This window comes from Arachis stenosperma, chromosome 2, assembly GCF_014773155.1.
Source record: "Arachis stenosperma cultivar V10309 chromosome 2, arast.V10309.gnm1.PFL2, whole genome shotgun sequence".
Taxonomy (NCBI): domain Eukaryota; kingdom Viridiplantae; phylum Streptophyta; class Magnoliopsida; order Fabales; family Fabaceae; genus Arachis; species Arachis stenosperma.
In genome coordinates this window covers 95,287,776-95,310,398 of record NC_080378.1, presented here as the reverse complement: position 1 = coordinate 95,310,398, position 22,623 = coordinate 95,287,776, and the positions used below count along the sequence as shown (strand labels likewise).

Genomic DNA, 22,623 nt, shown 5'->3' with positions numbered 1-22,623 from the left:
GACTGACAACCACCTCCGTTCTACCTTAGATTGGGTGGATATCTCTTGGATTCCTGATACACGACGCATGGTTGTTGCTCACCTGACAAACGAGTGCTCGCCTGACAACCGAGCCATCCATTCAGTGAGATCAGAGCCTTCGTGGTATAAGCTAGAACTGATGGCGGCATTCAAGAGAATCCGAAAGGTCTAAACCTTGTATGTGGTATTCTGAGTAGGATACAATGATTGAATGACTGTGACGAGCTTCAAACTCGCGATTGTGGGGCGTTAGTGACAGACGCAAAAGAATCACTGGATTCTATTCCGACATGATCGAGAACCGACAACTGGATAGCCGTGCCGTGACAGGGTGCGTTGAACATTTCCACTGAGAGGATGGGAGGTAGCCACTGACAACGGTGAAACCCTTGCATATAGCTTGCCATAGAAAAGAGTAAGAAGGATTGGATGAAGACAGTAGGAAAGCAGAGAGACGGAAGGGACAAAGCATCTCCATTCGCTTATCTGAAATTCTCACCAATGAATTGCATAAGTATCTCTATCTTTATCTTTATGTTTTATTCATCATCTATACCCATTTGAGTCTGCCTAACTGAGATTTACAAGGTGACCATAGCTTGCTTCATACCAACAATCTCTGTGGGATCGACCCTTACTCGCGTAAGGTTTATTACTTGGACGACCCAGTACACTTGCTGGTTAGTTGTGCGAAGTTGTGATAAAGAGTTGAGATTGCAATTGTGCGTACCATGTTGATGGCGCCATTGATGATCACAATTTCGTGCACCAAGTTTTTGGCGCCGTTGCTGGGGATTGTTGAGTTTGGACAACTGACGGCTCATCTTGTTGCTTAGATTAGGTATTTTTTTTAGAATTTCTTTAAGAATGAATTCTAGAGTTTCATGATGATCTGTTAAAATCTGGCTGGCTGAGAAGCCATGTCTAATCTTATTGGACCGAGGTTTCAACTTATCATCACAAGAGCTTGTTGATTTCCATCAATCTTGCTGTTGAAGCAATGATCTGCTGAGGCTTGGCTGGCCATTGGCCATGTCTAGTGTTTTGGACCGAAGCTTTCTTTGAAAGCTTGGCTGGCTGTGAAGCCATGTCTAATTCCTGGACCGGAGTCTTAGACTAGCATTGCAATGATTCCTGGAATTCTAATTAAGAATTCTGAAACCTTTATTTTCTTTTTTTCATATAATTTCCGAAAAAGCACAAAAAAATTACAAAATCATAAAAACAAAAAAATATTTTATGTTTCTTGTTTAAAGTCCAGTGTCTTATTTTAAGTTTGGTGTCTTGCATGCATTGTTTATTTGATCTTGGTTCTATTTTCAAGTTAATAATACAGAGAACTGAAGATTCAGTACATGCAGCAGAGGAATTACACAGAAAAAGTTGGGCATTCAAAACGCCCAGTGAAGATGGAAAACTGGCATTTAAACGCCAGCCAGAATACCTGGTTGGGCGTTTAACGCCCAAAAGGATAGTATTTTGGGCGTTAAACACCAGAATGGATACCATTCTGGGCGTTTAACGCCAGGATGGCACAAGAGGAAAGATTTTGTTTTTAATGCAATTTTTTTTTCAAGTTTTCAAAGTTTTTCAAAATCAAATCTTTTTCAAATCATATCTTTTCAATCAAATCTTTTTCAAAATCAATTTCTTTCCATTTTCAAAAATACTTGCTATCAATTAATGATTTGATTCAACATTTCAAGTAAGTTGCCTTTTCTGTTGAGAAAGGTTTAATGTTTGAATCATATCTTTTCTTGTTAGCCAATTCATTATTTTTTAAATCAAATCTTTTTAAATTGTTTTTCAAATCATATCTTTTCAATCATATCTTCTTAATCAAATCTTTTTAAAAATAGTTTTCAATCATATCTTTTTGATTTCTGATTTCAAAATCTTTTTCAAAAATCACTTGATTTCTTTTCCACTTTTGGTTTTCGAAAATCAATTAATGTTTTTCAAAATGTTTTTAAGATCTTTTACTTAATTTTCGAAAATCTCTTTCCCTCTTCTCACATCCTTCTATTTATGGAGTACCACTCCTCCTCAATGCACAATTCGAACTCTATCTGACTAAGTTCGAATTCTTCTACCTCTTTCTTCTATTTTTCTGTTCCTCTGACACCTCAAGGAATCTCTATACTGTGACATAGAGGATTCCATACTTTCTTGTTCTCTTCTCTTTCATATGAGCAGGAGCAAAGACAAAGGCATTCTTGTTGAGGCTGATCCTGAACCTGAAAGGACCTTGAAGCGAAAGCTAAGAGAAGCTAAGGCACAACTCTCTGTAGAGGACCTAACAGAAATCTTCAAAGAAGAAGAACCCATGGCAGCCGAAAACAACAACAATGCCAACAATGCAAGGAAGGTGCTGGGTGACTTTACTGCACCTACTCCCGACTTCTATGGGAGAAACATCTCTATCCCTGCCATTGGAGCAAACAACTTTGAGCTTAAGCCTCAATTAGTTTCTCTAATGCAACAGAATTGCAAGTTCCATGGACTTCCACTGGAAGATCCTCATCAGTTTTTAGCTGAATTCTTACAAATCTGTGACACTGTCAAGACTAATGGGGTTGACCCTGAGGTCTACAGACTTATGCTATTCCCTTTTGCTGTAAGAGACAGAGCTAGGATATGGTTGGACTCACAACCTAAAGAAAGCCTGAACTCTTGGGAAAAGCTAGTCAATGCCTTCTTGGCAAAGTTCTTTCCACCTCAAAAATTGAGTAAGCTTAGAGTGGAAGTCCAAACCTTCAGACAGAAGGAAGGTGAATCCCTCTATGAAGCTTGGGAAAGATACAAACAATTGATCAGAAAATGTCCTTCTGACATGCTTTCTGAATGGAGCATCATAGGTATTTTCTATGATGGTCTGTCTGAACTGTCTAAGATGTCATTGGATAGCTCTGCTGGAGGATCTCTTCATCTGAAGAAGACGCCTACAGAAGCTCAGGAACTAATCGAAATGGTTGCAAATAACCAATTCATGTACACTTCTGAAAGGAATCCTGTGAACAATGGGACAAGTCAGAAGAAAGGAGTTCTTGAGATTGATACTCTGAATGCCATATTGGCTCAGAACAAAATACTGACTCAACAAGTCAATTTGATTTCTCAAAGTCTGTCTGGATTGCAAAATGCACCAGGCAGTACTAAGGATGCTTCATCTGAAGAAGAAGCTTATGATCCTGAGAACCCTTCAATGGAAGAGGTGAATTACATGGGAGAACCCTATGGAAACACCTATAATTCTTCATGGAGAAATCATCCAAATTTCTCATGGAAGGATCAACAGAGACCTCAACAAGGTTTCAATAATAATAATGGTGGAAGAAACGGGTTTAGCAATGGCAAGCCTTTTCCATCATCTTCTCAGCAACAGACATAGAGTTCTAAGCAGAGCCACTCTGACTTAGCAACCATGGTCTCTGATCTGATCAAAACCACTCAAAGTTTCATGACTGAAACAAGGTCCTCCATTAGAAATTTGGAGGCACAAGTGGGACAGCTGAGCAAGAAAATTACTGAACTCCCTCCTAGTACTCTTCCAAGCAATACAGAAGAAAATCCAAAAGGAGAGTGCAAGGCCATCAACATGGCCGAATTTGGAAAGGAGGAAGAGGCAGTGAACGCCACTGAAGAAGACCTCAATGGACGTCCACTTGCCTCCAATGAGTTCCCTAATGAGGAACCATGGGAATCTGAGGCTCACACTGAGACCATAGAGATTCCAATGGATTTACTTCTGCCATTCATGAGCTCTGATGAGTATTCTTCCTCTGAGGAGGATGAGTATGTCACTGAAGAGCAAGTTGCTAAATACCTTGGAGCAATCATGAAGCTAAATGACAAGTTCTTTGGTAATGAGACTTGGGAGAACGAACCTCCTTTGCTCACCAAAGAACTGGATGACTTGTCTAGGCAGAGATTACCTCAAAAGAGACAAGATCCTGGGAAGTTTTCAATACCTTGTACCATAGGCACCATGACCTTAAAGAAGGCTCTGTGTGACTTAGGGTCAAGTGTAAACCTCATGCCTCTCTTTGTAATGGAGAAGCTAGGAATCTTTGAGGTACAAGCTGCAAGAATCTCACTAGAGATGACAGACAATTCAAGAAAACAAGCTTATGGGCTAGTAGAGGATGTTCTGGTGAAGATTGAAGACCATTACATCCCTGCTGATTTCATAGTCCTAGAGACTGAGAAGTGCATGGATGAATCCATCATCCTTGGCAGACCCTTCCTAGCCACAGTAGAGGCTGTGATTGATGTGGATAGAAGAGAATTGATCATTCAAGTGAATGAGAAATCCTTTGTGTTTAAGGCTCAAGGATATCCCTCTGTCACCATAGAGAGAAAGCATGAAGAGCTTCTCTCAAAACAGAGCCAAAAAGAGCCCCCACAGTCAAACTCTAAGTTTGGTGTTGGGAGGCCACAACCAAATTCTAAGTTTGGTGTTGAACCCCCACATTCAAACTCTAAGTTTGGTGTTGGGAGGTTCCAACATTGCTCTGAGTATCTGTGAGGCTCCATGAGAGCCCTCTGTCAAGCTACTGACATTAAAGAAGCGCTTGTTGGGAGGTAACCCAATGTTATATTTTATCTATTTTTCTTTGCTATTTTATGTTTTCTGTAGGTTGATGATCATGAGAAGTCACAAAATCAATTGAAAAAGCAAAAACAGAATGAAAAACAGAAAGAAAAACAGCACACCCTGGAGGAGAATTTGCTGGCGTTCAAACGCCAGTAAGGGTAGCAGTTGGGCGTATAACGCCCAGTCTGGCACCATTCTGGGCGTTTAACGCCAGAAAAGGGCACCAGACTGGCGTTAAACGCCAGAAAAGGGCAAGAACTTGGCGTTAAACGCCAGAAATGGGCACCAGCCCGGCGTTTAACGCCAGAATTAGCAAAGGGGTGCATTTTTGCACGCCACTTGGTGCAGGGTTGAATTTTCCTTGACACCTCAGGATCTGTGGGCCCCACAGAATCCCCACCAACCCCACCACCCTCTTTCTTCTTCACCCATTCACCAATCACCTCAATACCTCTTCCCCAAAAACCCCTCACCTATCAAATCCCATCTTTCTCTTCACCACTCACATCCATCCTTCATAAAACCCCACCTGCCTCACCATTTCAAATTCAAACCACTGTCCCTCCCAAACCCATCCTCCCATAGCCAAACCCCATCCTTCTCCTCTCCCTATATAAACTCATATTCACTCCTTCATTTTCACACAACCTAAACACTACTTCTCCCCCTTTGGCCGAAACATAAGCCTCCTCCATCTCCTCCATTTTCTTCTTCTTCTACTCTCTTCTTTCTTCTTTTGCTCGAGGACGAGCAAACCTTTTAAGTTTGGTGTGGTAAAAGCATTGTTTTTTGTTTTTCCATAACCATTTATGGCATCCAAGGCCGGAGAAACCTCTAGAAAGAGAAAAGGGAAGGCAAAAGCTTCCACCTCCGAGTTATAGGAGATGGAGAGATTCATCTCAAGGGTGCATTAAGACCACTTCTATGAAGTTGTGGCCTTGAAGAAGGTGATCCCCGAGGTCCCTTTCAAACTCAAGAAGAGTGAATATCCGGAGATCTGACATGAGATTCAAAGAAGAGGTTGGGAAGTTCTTACCAACCCCATTCAACAAGTCGGAATCTTAATGGTTCAAGAGTTCTATGCCAATGCATGGATCACCAAGAACCATGATCAAAGTGTGAACCCGGACCCAAAGAATTGGCTTACAATGGTTCGGGGGAATACTTAGATTTTAGTCCGGAAAATGTAAGGTTGGCATTCAACTTGCCCATGATGCAAGGAAATGAACACCCTTACACTAGAAGGGTCAACTTTGATCAAAGGTTGGACCAAGTCCTCACTGACATTTGTGAAGAGGGCGCCCAATGGAAGAGAGATTCAAGAGGGAAGCCGGTTCAATTGAGAAGGCATGACCTCAAGCCCGTGGCTAGGGGATGGTTGGAGTTTATCCAACGCTCAATCATTCCCACTAGCAACCGGTCCGAAGTTACTCTAGACCGGGCCATCATGATCCATAGTATCATGATTGGAGAAGAAGTAGAAGTTCATGAGGTTATAGCCCAAGCACTCTATAAGGTGGCGGACAAGTCCTCTACCTTGGCAAGGTTAGCCTTTTCTCATCTCATTTGTCACCTCTGTTATTCAGTAGGAGTTGACATAGAAGGAGACATCTTCATTGATGAGGACAAGCCCATCACTAAGAAAAGGATGGAGCAAATAAGAGACACCTCTTATCATGAAATCCCTGAGATAGCTCAAGGGATGCACTTTCCTCCACAAAACTATTAGGAGCAAATCAACATCTCCCTAGGAGAATTGAGTTCCAACATGGGACAACTAAGGGTGGAGCACCAAGAACGCTCCATCATCCTCCATGAAATTAGAGAAGATCAAAGAATCATGAGAGAGGAGCAACAAAGGCAAGGAAGAGACATTGAGGAGCTCAAGCACTCCATAAGATCTTCAAGAGGAAGAACAAGCCGCCATCACTAAGGTGGACCCGTTCTTTAATCTCCTTGTTCTTTATTTTTCTGTTTTTCGAAAATTATGCTTTATGTTTATCTATGTTTGTGTCTTATGATCATTAGTGTCTTAGTGTCTATGCCTTAAAGTTATGAATGTCCTATGAATCCATCACCTTTCTAAAAATGAAAAATGTTCTTAATTGAAAAAGAGAAGAATTGCATGAATTTCAGATTTTATAACAGATTAATTATTTTGATGTGGTGGCAATACTTTTGTCTTTTGAATGTATGCTTGAACAGTGCATATGTCTTTTGAATTTGTGGTTCATGAATGTTAAAGTGGTTGGCTCTTGAAAGAATGATGAAAAAGGAGACATGTTACTGAGGATCTAAAAAATCATAAAAATAATTCTTGAAGCAAGAAAAAGCAGTGAATACAAAAAAAAAGAGAGGGAAGAAGCGAAAAAAAACGAAAAAAAGAAGGGAGAAAGAGAAAAAGAAAGAAAAAGAAAGAAATAAAGTTGTGATCCAAGGCAAAAAGAGTATGCTTAAGAACCCTGGACACCTCTAATTGGGGACTCTAGCAAAGCTGAGTCAAAATCTGAAAAGGTTCACCCAATTATGTGTCTGTGGCATGTATGTATCCGGTGGTAATAATGGAAGACAGAGTGCTTTGGGCCACGGCCAAGACTCAATAAGTAGCTGTGTTCAAGAATCATCATACTTAACTAGGAGAATCAATAACACTATCTGGATTCTGAGTTCCTAAAGAAGCCAATCATTCTGAATTTCAAAGGATAAAGTGAGATGCCAAAACTGTTCAGAGGCAAAAAGCTAAAAGCCCCGCTCATCTAATTAATACTGATCTTCATAGATGTTTTTGGAGTTCATTGCATATTCTCTTCTTTTTATCTTATTTGATTTTCAGTTGCTTGGGGACAAGCAACAATTTAAGTTTGGTGTTGTGATGAGCGGATAATTTGTACGCTTTTTGGCATTGTTTTTGGTATATTTCTAGTAGGATTTAGTTAGTTTTTAGTATATTTTTATTAGTTTTTAGTTAAAATTCACTTTTCTGGACTTTACTATGAGTTTGTGTGTTTTTCTGTGATTTCAGGTATTTTCTGGCTGAAATTGAGGGACCTGAGCAAAAATCTGATTCAGAGACTGAAAAGGACTGCAGATGCTGTTGGATTCTGACCTCCCTGCACTCGAAGTGGATTTTCTGGAGCTATAGAAGCTCAATTGGCGCGCTCTTAACGGCGTTGGAAAGTAGACATTCTGGGCTTTCCAGCAATATATGATAGTCCATACTTTGCCCAAGATTTGATGGCCCAAACTGGCATTCAAAGTCACCTTCAGAATTCCCAGCGTTAAACGCCGGAACTGGCACCAAAGTGGGAGTTAAACGCCCAAACTGGCACAAAAGCTGGTGTTTAACTCCCAGAAGAGTCTCTACACAAAAATGCTTCATTGCTCAGCCCAAGCACACACCAAGTGGGCCCGGAAGTGGATTTTTATGTCATTTACTCATTTCTGTAAACCCTAGACTACTAGTTCTCTATATATAGGACCTTTTGCTATTTGTATTTTCATCTTTGGACATCTAGTTCTTAGATCAGATCTTGGTTCTTCTGGTTCCCTCTTTGGGACTGAAGCCAATGATCACTCTTGTTCTTATGTATTTTCAACGGTGGAGTTTCTACACACCATAGATTAAGGTGTGGAGCTCTGCTGTACCTCGAGTATTAATGCAATTACTATTGTTCTTCTATTCAATTCAGCTTGTTCTTGTTCCAAGATATCACTTGTTCTTCAACTTGATGAATGTGATGATCCGTGACACTCATCATCATTCTCACCTATGAACGTGTGACTGACAACCACCTCCGTTCTACCTTAGATTGGGTGGATATCTCTTGGATTCCTGATACACGACGCATGGTTGTTGCTCGCCTGACAAACGAGCGCTCGCCTGACAACCGAGCCATCCATTCTGTGAGATCAGAGTCTTCGTGGTATAAGCTAGAACTGATGGCGGCATTCAAGAGAATCCGGAAGGTCTAAACCTTGTCTGTGGTATTCTGAGTAGGATTCAATGATTGAATGACTGTGACGAGCTTCAAACTCGCGATTGTGGGGCGTTAGTGACAGACGCAAAAGAATCACTAGATTCTATTCTGACATGATCGAGAACCGACAGCTGGATAGCCATGCCGTGACAGGGTGCATTGAACATTTCCACTGAGAGGATGGGAGGTAGCCACTGACAACGGTGAAACCCTTGCATACAGCTTGCCATGGAAAGGAGTAAGAAGGATTGGATGAAGACAGTAGGAAAGCAGAGAGACGGAAGGGACAAAGCATCTCCATTCACTTATCTGAAATTCTCACCAATGAATTGCATAAGTATCTCTATCTTTATCTTTATGTTTTATTCATCATCTATACCCATTTGAGTCTGCTTGACTGAGATTTACAAGGTGACCATAGCTTGCTTCATACCAACAATCTCTGTGGGATCGACCCTTACTCGCGTAAGGTTTATTACTTGGACGACCCAGTACACTTGCTGGTTAGTTGTGCGAAGTTGTGATAAAGAGTTGAGATTGCAATTGTGCGTACCATGTTGATGGCGCCATTGATGATCACAATTTCGTGCACCAGCAGCCACCCCACCATGTCTACCCTAATGTAGGCATTCGACGCTTTAAGAATACGCAAATGATCAATAATTTCTTCAGGAAGATATTGTCAAATAGTGTCCCAATCCCAGGTTTCTTGCTCTATGACATAGGCAGCAATATTCTCATAAAGTCTTTCCCATCCAGGTGAGATATAGCTAAGTCTTCCAGCTTACCTATTCCTGGCACCCATAGATCCTTCCAAAACATGACTCTGTGACCATTACCGATCCTCCAGATGATATTCCTACTGAAATTCTCCCAAACTTTAACAATTCCACTCCAAGCATTTGAATTATTTGCTTTCATATGAACCTTTAGGATAATATCTTCTCCGCAACCATACTTAGCCCTCATAATTTGCACCCAAAGTGGTTGCCTCTTATGGATGAGCCCCCGAGCTAACTTCATGAGAAACAACTGGTTTGTCTCCTGCGCTTTTTGGATACCTAAACCTCCTTTTTCTTTTATTTGACAAATTTTATCCCAGTTCATCAGATGAATTTTTCTCTCCCTCACTGCTACCCCAGAGGAAGTCTCTACAAACCTTGTCAATCTTGTTGCAGACCGCAGTTGAAATTTTCATAGTTTGCATACAGTAACTCGGAATAGTTGAGAGGACGGATTGAATAAGAGTGCATCTTCCTGCCAAAGAACGAGACTTTTTCTTCCAGATTGAGAGCTTCAATTGCATCTTATCAATAATGTGCTAGAAATAATGTTGGTTGCACCTTTCATGGATGAGAGGAACCCCCAAGTACTTCCCTAAGTTAGCTGTTAGGGAAATACCTAGGTCTTGACTAAGTTGGTTTTTTCTGACGTTGTGTTTTACATTCTTTGAAAAATAAACACATGATTTGTTGAAACTAACCCTTTGACCAGAGCTGTCATAAAATAGACGGAGTGCTTCTTTTATTACTTTCACGTGTCCCTTGTCAGCTTTAGCAAACAAAACAATATCGTCTGCAAAGAGTAAATGAGAAATTTTAGGACCATTTCGTGTGAGAGAAATAGGCTCCTACTTTTTATCTTCTATTAATTTATTTATGAGATGAGATAATCTTTCAATACATAGAACAAAGAGACATGGAGAAAGAGGGTCTCCCTGTCTGATGCCCCTAGTGGGGGAGAAAACGTTTGATGGTGAGCCATTCTACAAGAGACTCATGGTGGAAGTTGTGATACAATGTTTTATGATGTTAATAATATTCTCCGGGATGCCTGTATCCTCCAAAGTTGCTATAAAGAAACTCCAATTCAATCTGTCATAGGCTTTCTCTAGGTCAATTTTGATAGCCATCATTCCTTTACCATGATTCCTATATCTCATTGTATGAACCACCTCTTGAGCTACTAGGATATTGTCTGCGCTAATCCTGCCAGGCACGAAGCTAGCTTGTGTATTGGAGATAAGAGTAGGCATATATTTTTTCAACCGAGATGCTAAAATTTTTGTCACAAATTTATAGCATACATTGCAAAGGCTAATAGGCCTGAAATGCCCAAAGTTCTCACGGGAGGACATTTTTGGAATAATAGCAATCAGAGTTCTATTAGCCTCAGCAACGTTATCCGGATCCCGAAAAATCTTTTTAACCCAGTCGATTATGGAGTTTGCAACAATATTCCATGAATGTTGGTAGAATTTTGCCGATAGTCCATCGCTGCCCGGTGCTTTCCAACTTCCTAAACTGAAAATCGCATTCTTAATCTCCTCGTCTGTAACATTTCTATAAATATCCATGTAATTTATTTCCTGTAATTTCGCAAAGCAACCAGTAATAGAAAAAGCGGAGGCATTCGAGTCTTCTGAGTAGAGATCCTTAAAGAAAGTAATTCCCCAATTCTTCAAAGAAACTATATCTTCCACCCATTCTCCTTTCTCTGATTTTAAAGCCATTATCTTATTCTTCTTCTTTCTTCCATTGGCTTTTTGATGAAAATATTTAGAATTTTTGTCTCCAAACTTTATATCGTTACATCTTGACATTTGGATCTAGTAAGCCTCTTCTTGAACATTTATCCATGCTCCTTCCAGAGCTACCTCTGCAGTTTTTCAAGGAAAGGGTTTACAGTGAAAGATAGGTTGTTATTAATGCCTTCCATTCTATTTAGAATTTTCTGTTTTTTCTGGAAAATGTGACCGAATACTTCCTTATTTCAGATTCTAGCGTTGTTAGTGAAGCTCTGAATATTTTGCATAAGACTATTGTTTTTGTCCTAACACTAGTTCACCATATTATTGTAATCCTACATAAATTAGTGAACCTCAGTTTTGGCCATCTAAAAATCAAGGAGAATAAATAAGTATTTAACTCCCACATCTAAAAATCTACCAGAGAATTCTAGGTTGCCAACATAACGGTGTAAACGTCTTTTAACATTCCCTCTTTGCCAAGTAAAGGAGGGCCACAAAAATTTAAATCATGTAAATTATAAGTGTTAAGACAATTAATAAAATTATTTGTATCTTGATAAACCCCATTTTTATGGTTTATCTTATGTCGATTTTAGGGGATTTTGTCACCTTTTCTCACATTTATCCAATGAAATAGCATGGTTTTTATTATTCTCCTTTATTTGTGTTTAAGTGTGAAAACGTGCTTTTTAGGCCCTTAAATTGGTAGTTCTGAATCACCTTAATTCCATTCAATGCCTTAATGTGTTTGTTAAGTGATCGCAGGTTCATGAGGCAAGTATTGAATGGAAGAAGTGAAGAGAAAAGCATTCATAGTGAAGAATTCATGAAGAAATAAGGATTTGGGATGCTGAGATCGACGCGCATGCGCAGCAGACGCGCACGCGTAGAAAGTGAAGTCGCATGGCGACGTGTACGCGTGACTTACGCGTACGCGTGGAAAGAAAATGCCATCGATGTATACGCGTGACCCATGCGTATGCGTCGATGCTCGCACGTGACCCACTTAAAGTGAATCCGTTGGGGGCAATTTCTGGGCTTCCCAGGCCCAAATCCAACTCACTTCTGATGCTATTAAACTCAAGGATTGAAGGGGGATCAACACACACTAGCACATAGTTTAGTTTTGGTGATGCTTTAGTTAGTTTCTAGAGAGAGAAGCTCTCTCTTCTCTCTAGATTAGGATTCTTAGTTTAGATCTAGATCTACTTCTTCTCTTTTGCTTTAATTTTCCTTTTTCATCTTTGATTATTCTCTTGTAGTTGTAGCATTCTACTTCTCTTGTAGTTCCTTTGTAGTTAGTTGTAGTTTATGAATTCTTTTGTAGATCTCCTTTCCCTTTCAAAAATTTATGATTTCTTTGTTGTTTCATAATTGTTTTGGTTTTCTATTGTTGATCTCTTGCTTTTGTAGTTATAGATCCCTTTAATTCTTGCAATTAATATGATGTTTGTTTTTATTGCCTTCTATGTGTTTGATGAAATGTCTCTTTTAGTTATGAATTAGGTTTTCCTTCTCTTGGCTTGTGTTGAGTAATTAGTGACTCTTGAATTATCAAACTCTCTTGTTGATTGATAATTGGAAGTTGCTAGTTGACTTGAATGCCACTAAAGCTAATCTTTCCTTAGGATTTGACTAGGACTTGTGGACTCAAGTTGATTGTTTCCACTTAATTTTCTTTCATAGTTAGAGGTTAACTAAGTGGATCAATGGATAATTCTTGTTCATAATTGATGATGATAATGAGGATAGGGCTTCTAGTTCTCATACATTGCCAAGAGCTTTCTTAGTTGTTATTTTACTTCTTCTGCAATTTACATTTCTTGTTTCTTAACTCAAAAACCCAAAACATACTTCCTAGCCAATAACAAGAACATTTCCCTGCAATTCCTTGAGAGACGACCCGATATTTAAATACTTTGATTTATTTTTATTGGGGTTTGTACTTGTGACAAACAAATTTTTTATTGAGGAGTTGTTTGTTGGTTTAGAACTATACTTTCAACGAGATTTCATTTGTGAAATTCTTTACCGATCGACAATTTCCGTTCATCATATCTTGAGAAAGGTTAGAAGAACCCCCTGTTTCATTAAGATTGGTAATAGAGTTGAAATCTCCTCCACAACACTAAGGTCCATTTATGCTTTCAGCTATATCCTCCAAGCATTGGCAGAGCTCCATTCTTTTACTAACTTGCATACTATCATAAATGGCAGTGAAGTTCCACAAGCTTCATCCCTCCATTTCACTTCAAGGTGAATAAATTGCTTATGTATGTGGAGAGGTTTAATATTCCATTCATCCTTTTCTCATAAGCACCAAATTCCTCCAGAAAAACAATTTGCCTCGGTAATGCACCAGCCATTAAAACCAAACCTTTTGATAGTTGATTCTGCTTTAGAACCTGAAATATGAGTTTCAAGAAGGATACAAAAGTAACTTCTGTATCTTTAAGTTAAGTCTTTAATAATAGATTGAAGCCCTTTTGATGAAGCTCCTCTACAATTCCATGTAATAATATTCATAATTAAAATAAAATAATAAAAGATCATGGGCTAAGGATAAGAACTCCCTGATCTATACATAAAAAACTGATTAGGTCTCCATAGGCTTTGGAACCCTTTTCTCTATGTCGCCTCCATTAGGAGTAAGTAAAGATTGGCTACTTTCCTTGTCCAGAATGGTAGTATCTTTTACACGAGAAAGATCTTTTTCTGGAGGTTTATCCTTGCCATTACCTTTGTTCTTTTCTTTCACTATTCCTCCTCTCATAGTTACGGCAATAAGCTCACTAATTTTGGGATCCAAAGGATTATTTAAGTTAAGGTAATTTCCTTGTTGGTAACTTTTGTTAATGCCATTCAACAACCTGCTGAACTGCTCCCAATATTCATGATGTTTTACATTTTGATCTCCATTTTCGTCATTTTTTTTTATGAGTTTGAGTTTCCTTTAAGTCTCCCCCTTGTTGAGCTGATTCTTTCTTCTCCATATATGGTTTGTCAGCACTATTCTTCTTGAGTACTTCAATAGACTTTCTATGTTGGGATCTAGGCATTTGATTCTTTCTTACTCCAAATGTTTGGCCTTTCACATTGTTAGCTGTTCTAGCATAATGATGCATATTTTTAGCCGTAATCCTTGCTTCCTTTGACTTATCTTGTTGATTTATTTCCTTTTCAGGATTCTTTTCTTTTTCATTTGATTCCTCATTGATTAGTACAACAAATCTGTTAGTATTATTGCTGATTTTCCACTCACTATTCACTTTTCCAAAATTCTGTTTGTTTCTTTTTTTGTTCTTCTTGACTATCATCCATGGTCCAAATGGGCCCTCTTCCGTATTAACTCTAAAGTCCTGATTTTCTGCGCCAATTGAAGTTTGATTGATTTTTGCATTTGCAACAGTCATATTCTGCTGATTCTTTCCTTGATCTTCTTTCGTAATTACTTCTTTCCCTTTTTGGTTTGTCGGAACACAAGACTCCGGCTGGTTCTAGACGACGGCTGCTGCCACCCCTTCACGGTGGTTCAGATCATTCACCATTTCTTTTCTTTCTCCAATAGCAGCCACTTCATTCTCTTTTTTTGGACACCCTTCAAGCCGATGGCCATATCGGCCACAATTAAAACAAATTTGATAGAGTCCTTCATAAACTAAATAAAAATCCTCAGATCAACCTCCACACAAATTCATGCAAATTTGCCTCTAGAGTGTATGGAAGTGTGTTCATCCACCTTGAGCATAGTTCTAATACTTTTTTTTCACCTTCCATAGAAAATACTTATTATAACTCTATTGGAAGGTTTGGTATTCTTACCCAAACTGCTACCTTCTGGACTTCAGTCTCCTACAAAAAAAAAAAAAAAAAAAAAGAAGAGGACGCCATCGCTATATCAGCAGATAGTGATCTACAATCATCCATAGTCCTTCAAAAAGCGCATATCCATGGTCCCCTGATCCGAAAATCGAATCAGAAAAAAATTACCTTCCAAATCCATAACTTTGATCGTGTCATTCTTTGTCCACCTTCGATTAGCCCATCTTTTCATAATTCGGAGGCTGAGCTTCTTTCCCAATAGTTTCACACTTTCACTATTAGAGATTGCTTCCAAGGCCTACACCACTGATCATACTCTTCCAAGTAACTTCAATATTAGGCTTTGGATTGAAAAGAACTTTAGAAACCTCCTCATGGTCCATGACATCATCATCAGAAAGGTACTCTTCAGCCACCATTTCAACAATTTCTTCAGGATTTAATTTTTCAAAACCATCATTCATCAACCTATCTCTATAAAAGGCTTTCTGAGGTTGCTGAAGAAACGTTTCTGGAACCATATCAGCATCTTGCATATCTTGTGTTGATACTACATTGTTCTGCGTTTCTGAAAGGATCTTCTTCTCCTCCATGTGATAGTTCGCGTGTCCTTTCTCATTCATTTTAATTTTCTTTGTGCTTCTGTCCAAAAGATCTTTCTCTTCTGGAAATCTTTTTTCAACGTCCGTAAATTAACTTTCAAAAACAATTTTTCCTTCTCAAAATTCTTTTTTCTTTAGAGACAGTACTTTTTACATTAACTAATCAATCAATAGTAACTATCTCCCTACTTTTTTATACTAAAAATATTGGCTTTACATTTTCCATTTATCACTTTTATCAACTTTCTCTTTATCCCTTTATCCAATAAAAAATCTCGTGACAGAATGAGAGAACCCGCCGCCTCCCCGTAACGGATTCTGCGGATACTTAGTTAGTAGTTACCGACTTACCGTCCCATCCCAAACCCCCCAAATGATAAACCCTAGATTCGTCAATTAACCTTCAACTCCCACACAGGCTTTTGCATTTCATACTTCAAAGTTCGATTCTTTCAACCTTTAACCCAAAAGATTCTCCCTCTTCGTCCATGTCCTTCTTCTTCACCTTCCCCAATTCAAGCTCCTCTTGCAGCAGCTTACATGTAACGATAACAACACAATTCGCGGTAAAAGGGAGTTTTTGAGGTTTTAAGAGTTGTTTTCGGTGAATGATGGAGGCTCGAGTTGGTATAGTAGTAGAAGGTGGGCAGAAAGCCCTTAACGCTGCCCACGGCACCGTAGTCGATGGCGGCGGGGAAGCTAAGTTTCTGCCGCATAATAATCGCCGGAACCAGCAGCAGCAGCAGAATCAACAACAGCGGCAGAAGTCGCAGATAGGAAGCGTTCATCAGCTTCTTGCTGGCGGCATCGCCGGTGCTTTCAGCAAAACCTGCACTGCACCCCTTGCTCGCCTCACTATCCTTTTTCAGGTTTCTTCTTTTCTTTATTTATTTTATGTATGAGCTTTTATTTTAATTTGTTTACCAAGTCTAGAGTTTAGTTAGTTGATAGGCACTTCGTGACTAGTGGTTTAGTTCCTGTTTGTTTTTTATGTTTGATTTTGTTTTGACTTATGTATTTATTTATACCTAATTTTTTTTTTAACTCTTAATTAGTATGATTAAGGGTATGATAGTCACCAAAAAAAGGGAATGATGCACAATGTAGGTTTGGTGAAAGGGTGCATCCAAATGTTGTAATGTAGGCAACACAGGTGTAAAGAAACTCTGGAATAGAGATAACCATCTAGTGTCCACAATTGTAATTTCCTGAAATTATGGGATGAGATTAGTTATGAGAATAGACCTAGACATTAGACAAGACACAAAGGAAAGAGATATAAAAATTAGTGTTTCTGTATTTTCTATTTTTGTTTGGTGATAAATTAAATATAAAGATATAAATTATGAAAGTCCAATTTACTCTCATTTCTTTCCATACAAAAAATTTAGGAATAAAAATATAACGATAAAAAATATAATTATGAAAAATTAATAGGAATAATAAAAAAATAAGTTGTGTCTCTTATTAGGGTTTTTGTATTTTTTCTGTTGAGAAATTCAGTGTCTTAGGACACAATGTCTGCATCTATGTCTTATCTGCCAAACATGACTTGAATTTGGCCATAGTGATGGCCAATTTGAATTTGGTATATAGAAAGTAAAATCATCATACAACATAGGCTTGTTTTTTCCTTTCTCTTATCAGTTTTACATTCAACACTTAACTTGCATAAGGCGTAATGTAAAACAATTGAATTTGGTTGCATATTAGGCCCGGATAATTAGCAGGTTTTTGTAATTATGTCGATGAGGTGTAACCTGATTATTCCTCCTCGTGCTAATGTGAATGAAGTTTTTTCTAAGGTTAGGATTTCTTTCCCTGACAGATACAAGGTATGCATTCTGATATGGCAACATTGAGCAAGCCTAGCATATGGTTTGAAGCTTCCCGTATTGTCAATGAAGAAGGATTTAGAGCATTTTGGAAAGGCAATATGGTTACCATTGTTCATCGTCTCCCATATTCTGCTGTCAACTTCTATGCCTATGAACACTACAAGAATGTAATCTCTTATGTCCTCTCTATAATGTAAGTTATTTCAGAAGTTATTTATATATTCTTAAGGCTTGAATTAATGTTGCCTTTACGCTGTCTGTTTGCAGCTATTACAGTCACTGATTGGTGAGAATCATAGCGGAAATGCTAGTAAAAACCTATTTGTGCACTTTGTGGGTGGTGGTTTAGCAGGTATAACAGCTGCTTCTGCCACATATCCTTTGGATCTTGTGAGAACGCGACTTGCAGCACAGGTGTTGTAGCAACCTCCCTGAGTTAAGAATTGTTAGATCCCATTCATCTTCATCATGATATTCTGTTGCCTTTTCACCTTGTTTATTGAGATTCTTCTATTATGTTCCTTTGCAGAGAAGTGCTGTGTACTATAGGGGCATCTCACATGCTTTCAGTACCATTTGTAGGGAAGAAGGTTTCTTTGGTCTGTACAAGGGCCTTGGAGCAACATTGCTGGTAGGGTGCTCCATTTTCACTTCTTTTTTTTTTTTTTTGACATATCTGTCATCTTGATTTCTTCAAATAATAGTCATAAGTAATTCTTTTGTGTGATGCAGGGTGTTGGGCCCAATATTGCTATTAGTTTTTCTGTTTATGAGGCCTTACGTTCTTTTTGGAAGTCCCAAAGGTGGAATATATATATATAAAGGATTAAGTAGTAGTTTATGCTCACTGTATCTGTTTCCTAAATACTTCCTTCATTCTGTCATTTTGAAATTTAGGCCCGATGATTCTACTGTCATGGTCAGTCTTGCTTGTGGAAGTCTTTCGGGAATTGCATCATCGACAGGTTGGTACTTGTCAGTTTGTAGCTATTTGCAATGGCAGGATGATTCCTCAATTTTTTTTTAATAAATTGTTCAACATCCTGGGCAACCTGTTATTTGACAGATTTATATGTGATGCTCATTTAATTACTTTTCATGCACGTGATGAATAAATTCATCATCATTTACATATCTAAATGTTATTTTGGTTTTCCTGTTACCATTGGCTGAGTTTCTTTTGAGCTTTTTTAGTTAAATTGTTTTGTACTTCCTTCAATTTTGGGGCTTATATATTGGCTAATGATATTTATTTATTTTTTTGAATTTTGAGGAAATATAGTAGTACTGCGGAATGTGAAGCTGGAAGTACTAGTTGGTATTCTAAACGATCTATCAGTGTTTCCCTTTTAATTGATTTGTTCGCTTCTGACTGTTCGATGTGTTTGATATATGCTATGACTGTGTGAGCTGTTAGACGTCTTTGATCTGTTAGCTTTTAATTATGTGCCTAAATATTTGGCTAAACTCATTTTGTGATGCAAGCTGACATTTTCTTGAATGAACTTATTTCATGGAAAGAGTTTGGATTGCTCATGTCTTGCTTGATGATTTGGACAAGGAAGAATTTGTTTTATAGTAATTAATCAGATAAGATACTGTTTATTTCTTATGATATTTTCTAGGCACCAAGTCACTAACCATGTATTGTATGTGTAATGATCTCTTGCAACATTCAGCAACATTTCCTTTAGATCTCGTAAGACGGAGGATGCAATTAGAGGGTGCTGGTGGTCGAGCTCGTGTTTATAACAGTGGTTTGTTCGGGACATTTAGGCGCATAGTTCAAAATGAAGGGTTGCGAGGTCTGTACAGAGGGATTTTGCCCGAGTATTACAAGGTTGTTCCTGGTGTGGGCATTGTCTTTATGACTTATGAGACACTGAAGATGCTTCTAGGAGATATTTGAATCGTCAATTTCCCCTACTTTATCCCAAAGGTGAAGTTAATTTGAAGAACACAATTTGAGTGATATATGTTCCTTCACTGAATATGGCATTTTGTTTAGTGACCCTTTTATTTTTATTTATTTATTTTTCTCCTCTTCCTGTCACTAGTTATTGCATTACCAACATATTTCGTGGGTGATGTCATGATTGATTTTTATGAAAGAATTTATTTTGCGGAAAGTAATTGGATAAAAGATATTATTGCGACCGGCACCTAGGTGAAGAAGGGCATATATCTAACATATTTTCTCTTGCTACATGCAGAAACATTCCATTTGACCTTGTAAGGTGCATAGTGCTTGTGGTTGTGGTTGAGCTCTTGTCTGTAATACTATGATTTATGGATTACAATACAAAGCGGTTATTCGTAATCAGGACTATGACTTATGAGACATTGAAGGGGCATTTTCAATAGTCAGTTTCATGCGTCTAATGGTAGTGTTAGCTGAATTTGATTTGAGTGGAGTATGACTTTTCAGGGAAAAGGATATGCTTTAATTTAAGATTTCATGGCTTCACATGTTTCTAGGAAATTTTGTAGTTAATTTTGATGTTACTACCTATGTAATTTGTTAGGTAGTTGTAGCTCATGAGCTACTTCAATTGTACTAATTTCGGATTTAGATTTGATCCATACTGAAGTTAATCAACAAAGGGACCATGTTGCAGGACATTTGTTTTCTTGGTAATGTCCTTGGAAGTCTCATTTTTACAAATTTTGATGAAATAATATATCATTGTTGGAGAGGGTATAAGTCTTAACTCAATTCTTGTATTATCGAAAATCTTTATATTTGAAATTTATTTTACAAACTAACTGTTGAATGATAATTTTACATTAATCCATCTTTTGTTCAAGATATTATTATTATATACATTGAATTCCACATAATAGATATGCCGTAAATAAATGTAAAAGTGAACTATTTAATTGCATTCTTAGTGATGTTCAATGGTAAGAATTTTATTCAATTAATAACAAGTTGTTTAGAGGGGTAAGCATACTGACTTTTATACCAAATGACCAATATCAATGGATTTCCTTTTACTGACTAGTAATAGAATCAAATTTTTAGTATATTATTAATCCAAACGTCTTATTTAAGTAGAGTTGATTAAGTGCATGAAATAATGATGTCGGATTCTATGGCTAAATTGGCAATTCGGAGAAAGGAAATTGTTCGCAAACTTTAAACATAATATTAAAAAAATTAAATCTTACATCGCTGCGGGGATAGCTCAGTTGGGAGAGCGTCAGATTGAAGATTTGAAGGTCGCGTGTTCGATTCACGCTCATGGCATAGTTTAAATTTTTTAATTTTCATTTAATTTAATGTAAAAAATGGTTATTTCTATTTTTTTATTATGTCATAAAATTTTTTTTTAACCTTAATTTTTCATATTCTTTTTTAACATTAACTTTTCATACTCTCTTACTTTTTATTTTTATATAAGTTATATTATTATTTTTAATAATATTAAATTTTTTAATAGGTATAAATTTAATTAAAATTCATTCATTCTCTTATCCTTTCATACTCATCACTCATTTCTATATTTATTATATAAATTAATATTTAAGTAATTATCTAAATCAGTCTCCAAGAATTTTAAAAGGATGTTTTAGTGTCCAAGAAAAATTAATACACATATTAATCCCCAAAATTTTATTTCAGCAAATAAATTAGTCCTCAATTCATTTTTCAGTAGAATAATTACCCAATCAATCCCCACAAATTTTAAAAGCGGATATTCTTTCCATAAAAAATTAATGCACAATCAATCCCAACGTTTTTCTCTCTCAGACATAACAATCCTCCATCCAAAAAAATAAAATTATTATTATTAATTACACGATAATATTGTACCATAATTTTTTATATTTTTTAGATAAAAATAATGATAAATTTATTTATTAGATTCTGTTTATATATATATATATATAATCACTCAATAATAATAATAATAATCAATAAAATTATTAGAGATTATTCTACAAAAAATTTAAAGTTAAAACCATTTGATATTTTTGTATTTAATATAATCAAAAGATGTCCTATTTTTAAAAACATGTCCGTATTAAAAGAAAATTATTTTAATTTAGATTTCAAACCATCATTATGCACCTTACTTGTTTCTAGCGAAAAGAGTGTATTAATATGCTAGTATCATCGTCCACATGCACAAAGTTAAGTTAATAATAAAAAAGATCGACATATAATAAAAATAAAATGGTCGGGAACTGTTATGTCTGACAAAGAAAAATGTTAAGGATTGATCTGTGTATTAATTTTTCTTGGGGACTAAAATGTCTGCTTTTAAAATTCTTGGATACTGATCTAGGTAATTATTATGTCGAAAAATGAACTAGGGACTAATTTGTCTGTCGGAATAAAATCTTGGGGATTAATTTGTGTATTAATTTTTCTTAGAGACTAAAATGTCTGCTTTTAAAATCCTTGGGACTGATTTGGGTAATTACTCTTAATATTCATTTTACATATTTTTTTATCTCCTCTCACATAATCTTATATCTCTTTTTCTTTTTCCTTCTCCTTCTCCATTTTATTAATTTTTTGCACAATTGGAATTTGGTTGATGATTATAATTTTTATCTTTATTTTTTTTAATTTGCTAAATGTATGTATTAGATAATTGTGTGATTGTATTCATTGATTTTTCTATTTTTTATGTAATTATATTCATGAGTTATATAGTATCTTTGTCGCCTATATATATATATATATATATATATATATATATATATTATATATATATATATATATATATATATATATATATATATCACTTCTTTTTCCTTTCAACAATTTATATTTTTTAATATTGTAATAATATTATTGAAAATACATATTGTCATTATTCATAAAAAATAAAATTAAAAAATTGAATATCATTTTTAATTATCAAAATATTAATAATATTCGTTATATAAATCAACATTCACTTTACACATTTTTTATATCTCCTCTAACATAATTTTATACCTCTTTTTCTTTCTCTCTCTCTTCATTCTTGCTAATTTTTTACACAACTAGAATTTGATTGATGACCTTAGTTTTTTTTTTTAAATTTGTTAAATGTATGTATTAAGTGATTGTATGATTGTATTCATTAATTTTTCTATTTCTTTATGTAAATGTATTCATAAGTTATATAGTGTCTTTGTTGTCTATATATTACTTTTTTTTCAATAATTTATATTTTTTAACATTATTTAGTTGTAATAATATTGTTGAAAATACATATTGTCATGATTCATGAAAAAT

General features: G+C 36.5%; 1 protein-coding gene and 2 non-coding genes across 3 annotated transcripts; 2 read left to right on the top strand and 1 right to left on the bottom strand.

Moving 5' to 3' along the window:
- Window positions 1-2,752: 2,752 nt before the first annotated feature.
- LOC130964994 (small nucleolar RNA R71) lies at window positions 2,753-2,860 on the bottom strand. The gene has a single exon (XR_009081055.1). It is a non-coding gene; the product is annotated as a small nucleolar RNA R71 (small nucleolar RNA).
- Window positions 2,861-15,072: 12,212 nt separating this feature from the next.
- LOC130960596 (uncharacterized) lies at window positions 15,073-20,081 on the top strand. The gene is made up of 8 exons (XM_057886038.1): window positions 15,073-16,418; window positions 17,378-17,554; window positions 17,655-17,801; window positions 17,917-18,018; window positions 18,120-18,190; window positions 18,285-18,352; window positions 19,067-19,326; window positions 19,601-20,081. The coding sequence occupies exons 1-7, from the start codon at window positions 16,158-16,160 to the stop codon at window positions 19,294-19,296; spliced, it is 1,056 nt and encodes a 351-aa protein (XP_057742021.1). The 5' UTR covers window positions 15,073-16,157; the 3' UTR covers window positions 19,297-19,326; window positions 19,601-20,081.
- Window positions 20,082-20,564: 483 nt separating this feature from the next.
- On the top strand, window positions 20,565-20,637 carry TRNAF-GAA (transfer RNA phenylalanine (anticodon GAA)). Its single transcript has one exon. It is a non-coding gene; the product is annotated as a tRNA-Phe (tRNA).
- The last annotated feature ends 1,986 nt before the right edge of the window (window positions 20,638-22,623 follow it).

What these genes read in the sequence shown, in the direction of transcription:
- LOC130960596 (XM_057886038.1), top strand. Translation starts at nt 16,158, where the DNA reads ATGATGGAGGCTCGAGTTGGTATAGTAGTAGAAGGTGGGCAGAAAGCC. An exon ending in GCCTCACTATCCTTTTTCAG is followed by an intron (nt 16,419 to 17,377) that starts GTTTCTTCTTTT and finishes TTTCCCTGACAG; the next exon opens with ATACAAGGTATGCATTCTGA. An exon ending in TCTTTTTGGAAGTCCCAAAG is followed by an intron (nt 18,191 to 18,284) that starts GTGGAATATATA and finishes TTTGAAATTTAG; the next exon opens with GCCCGATGATTCTACTGTCA.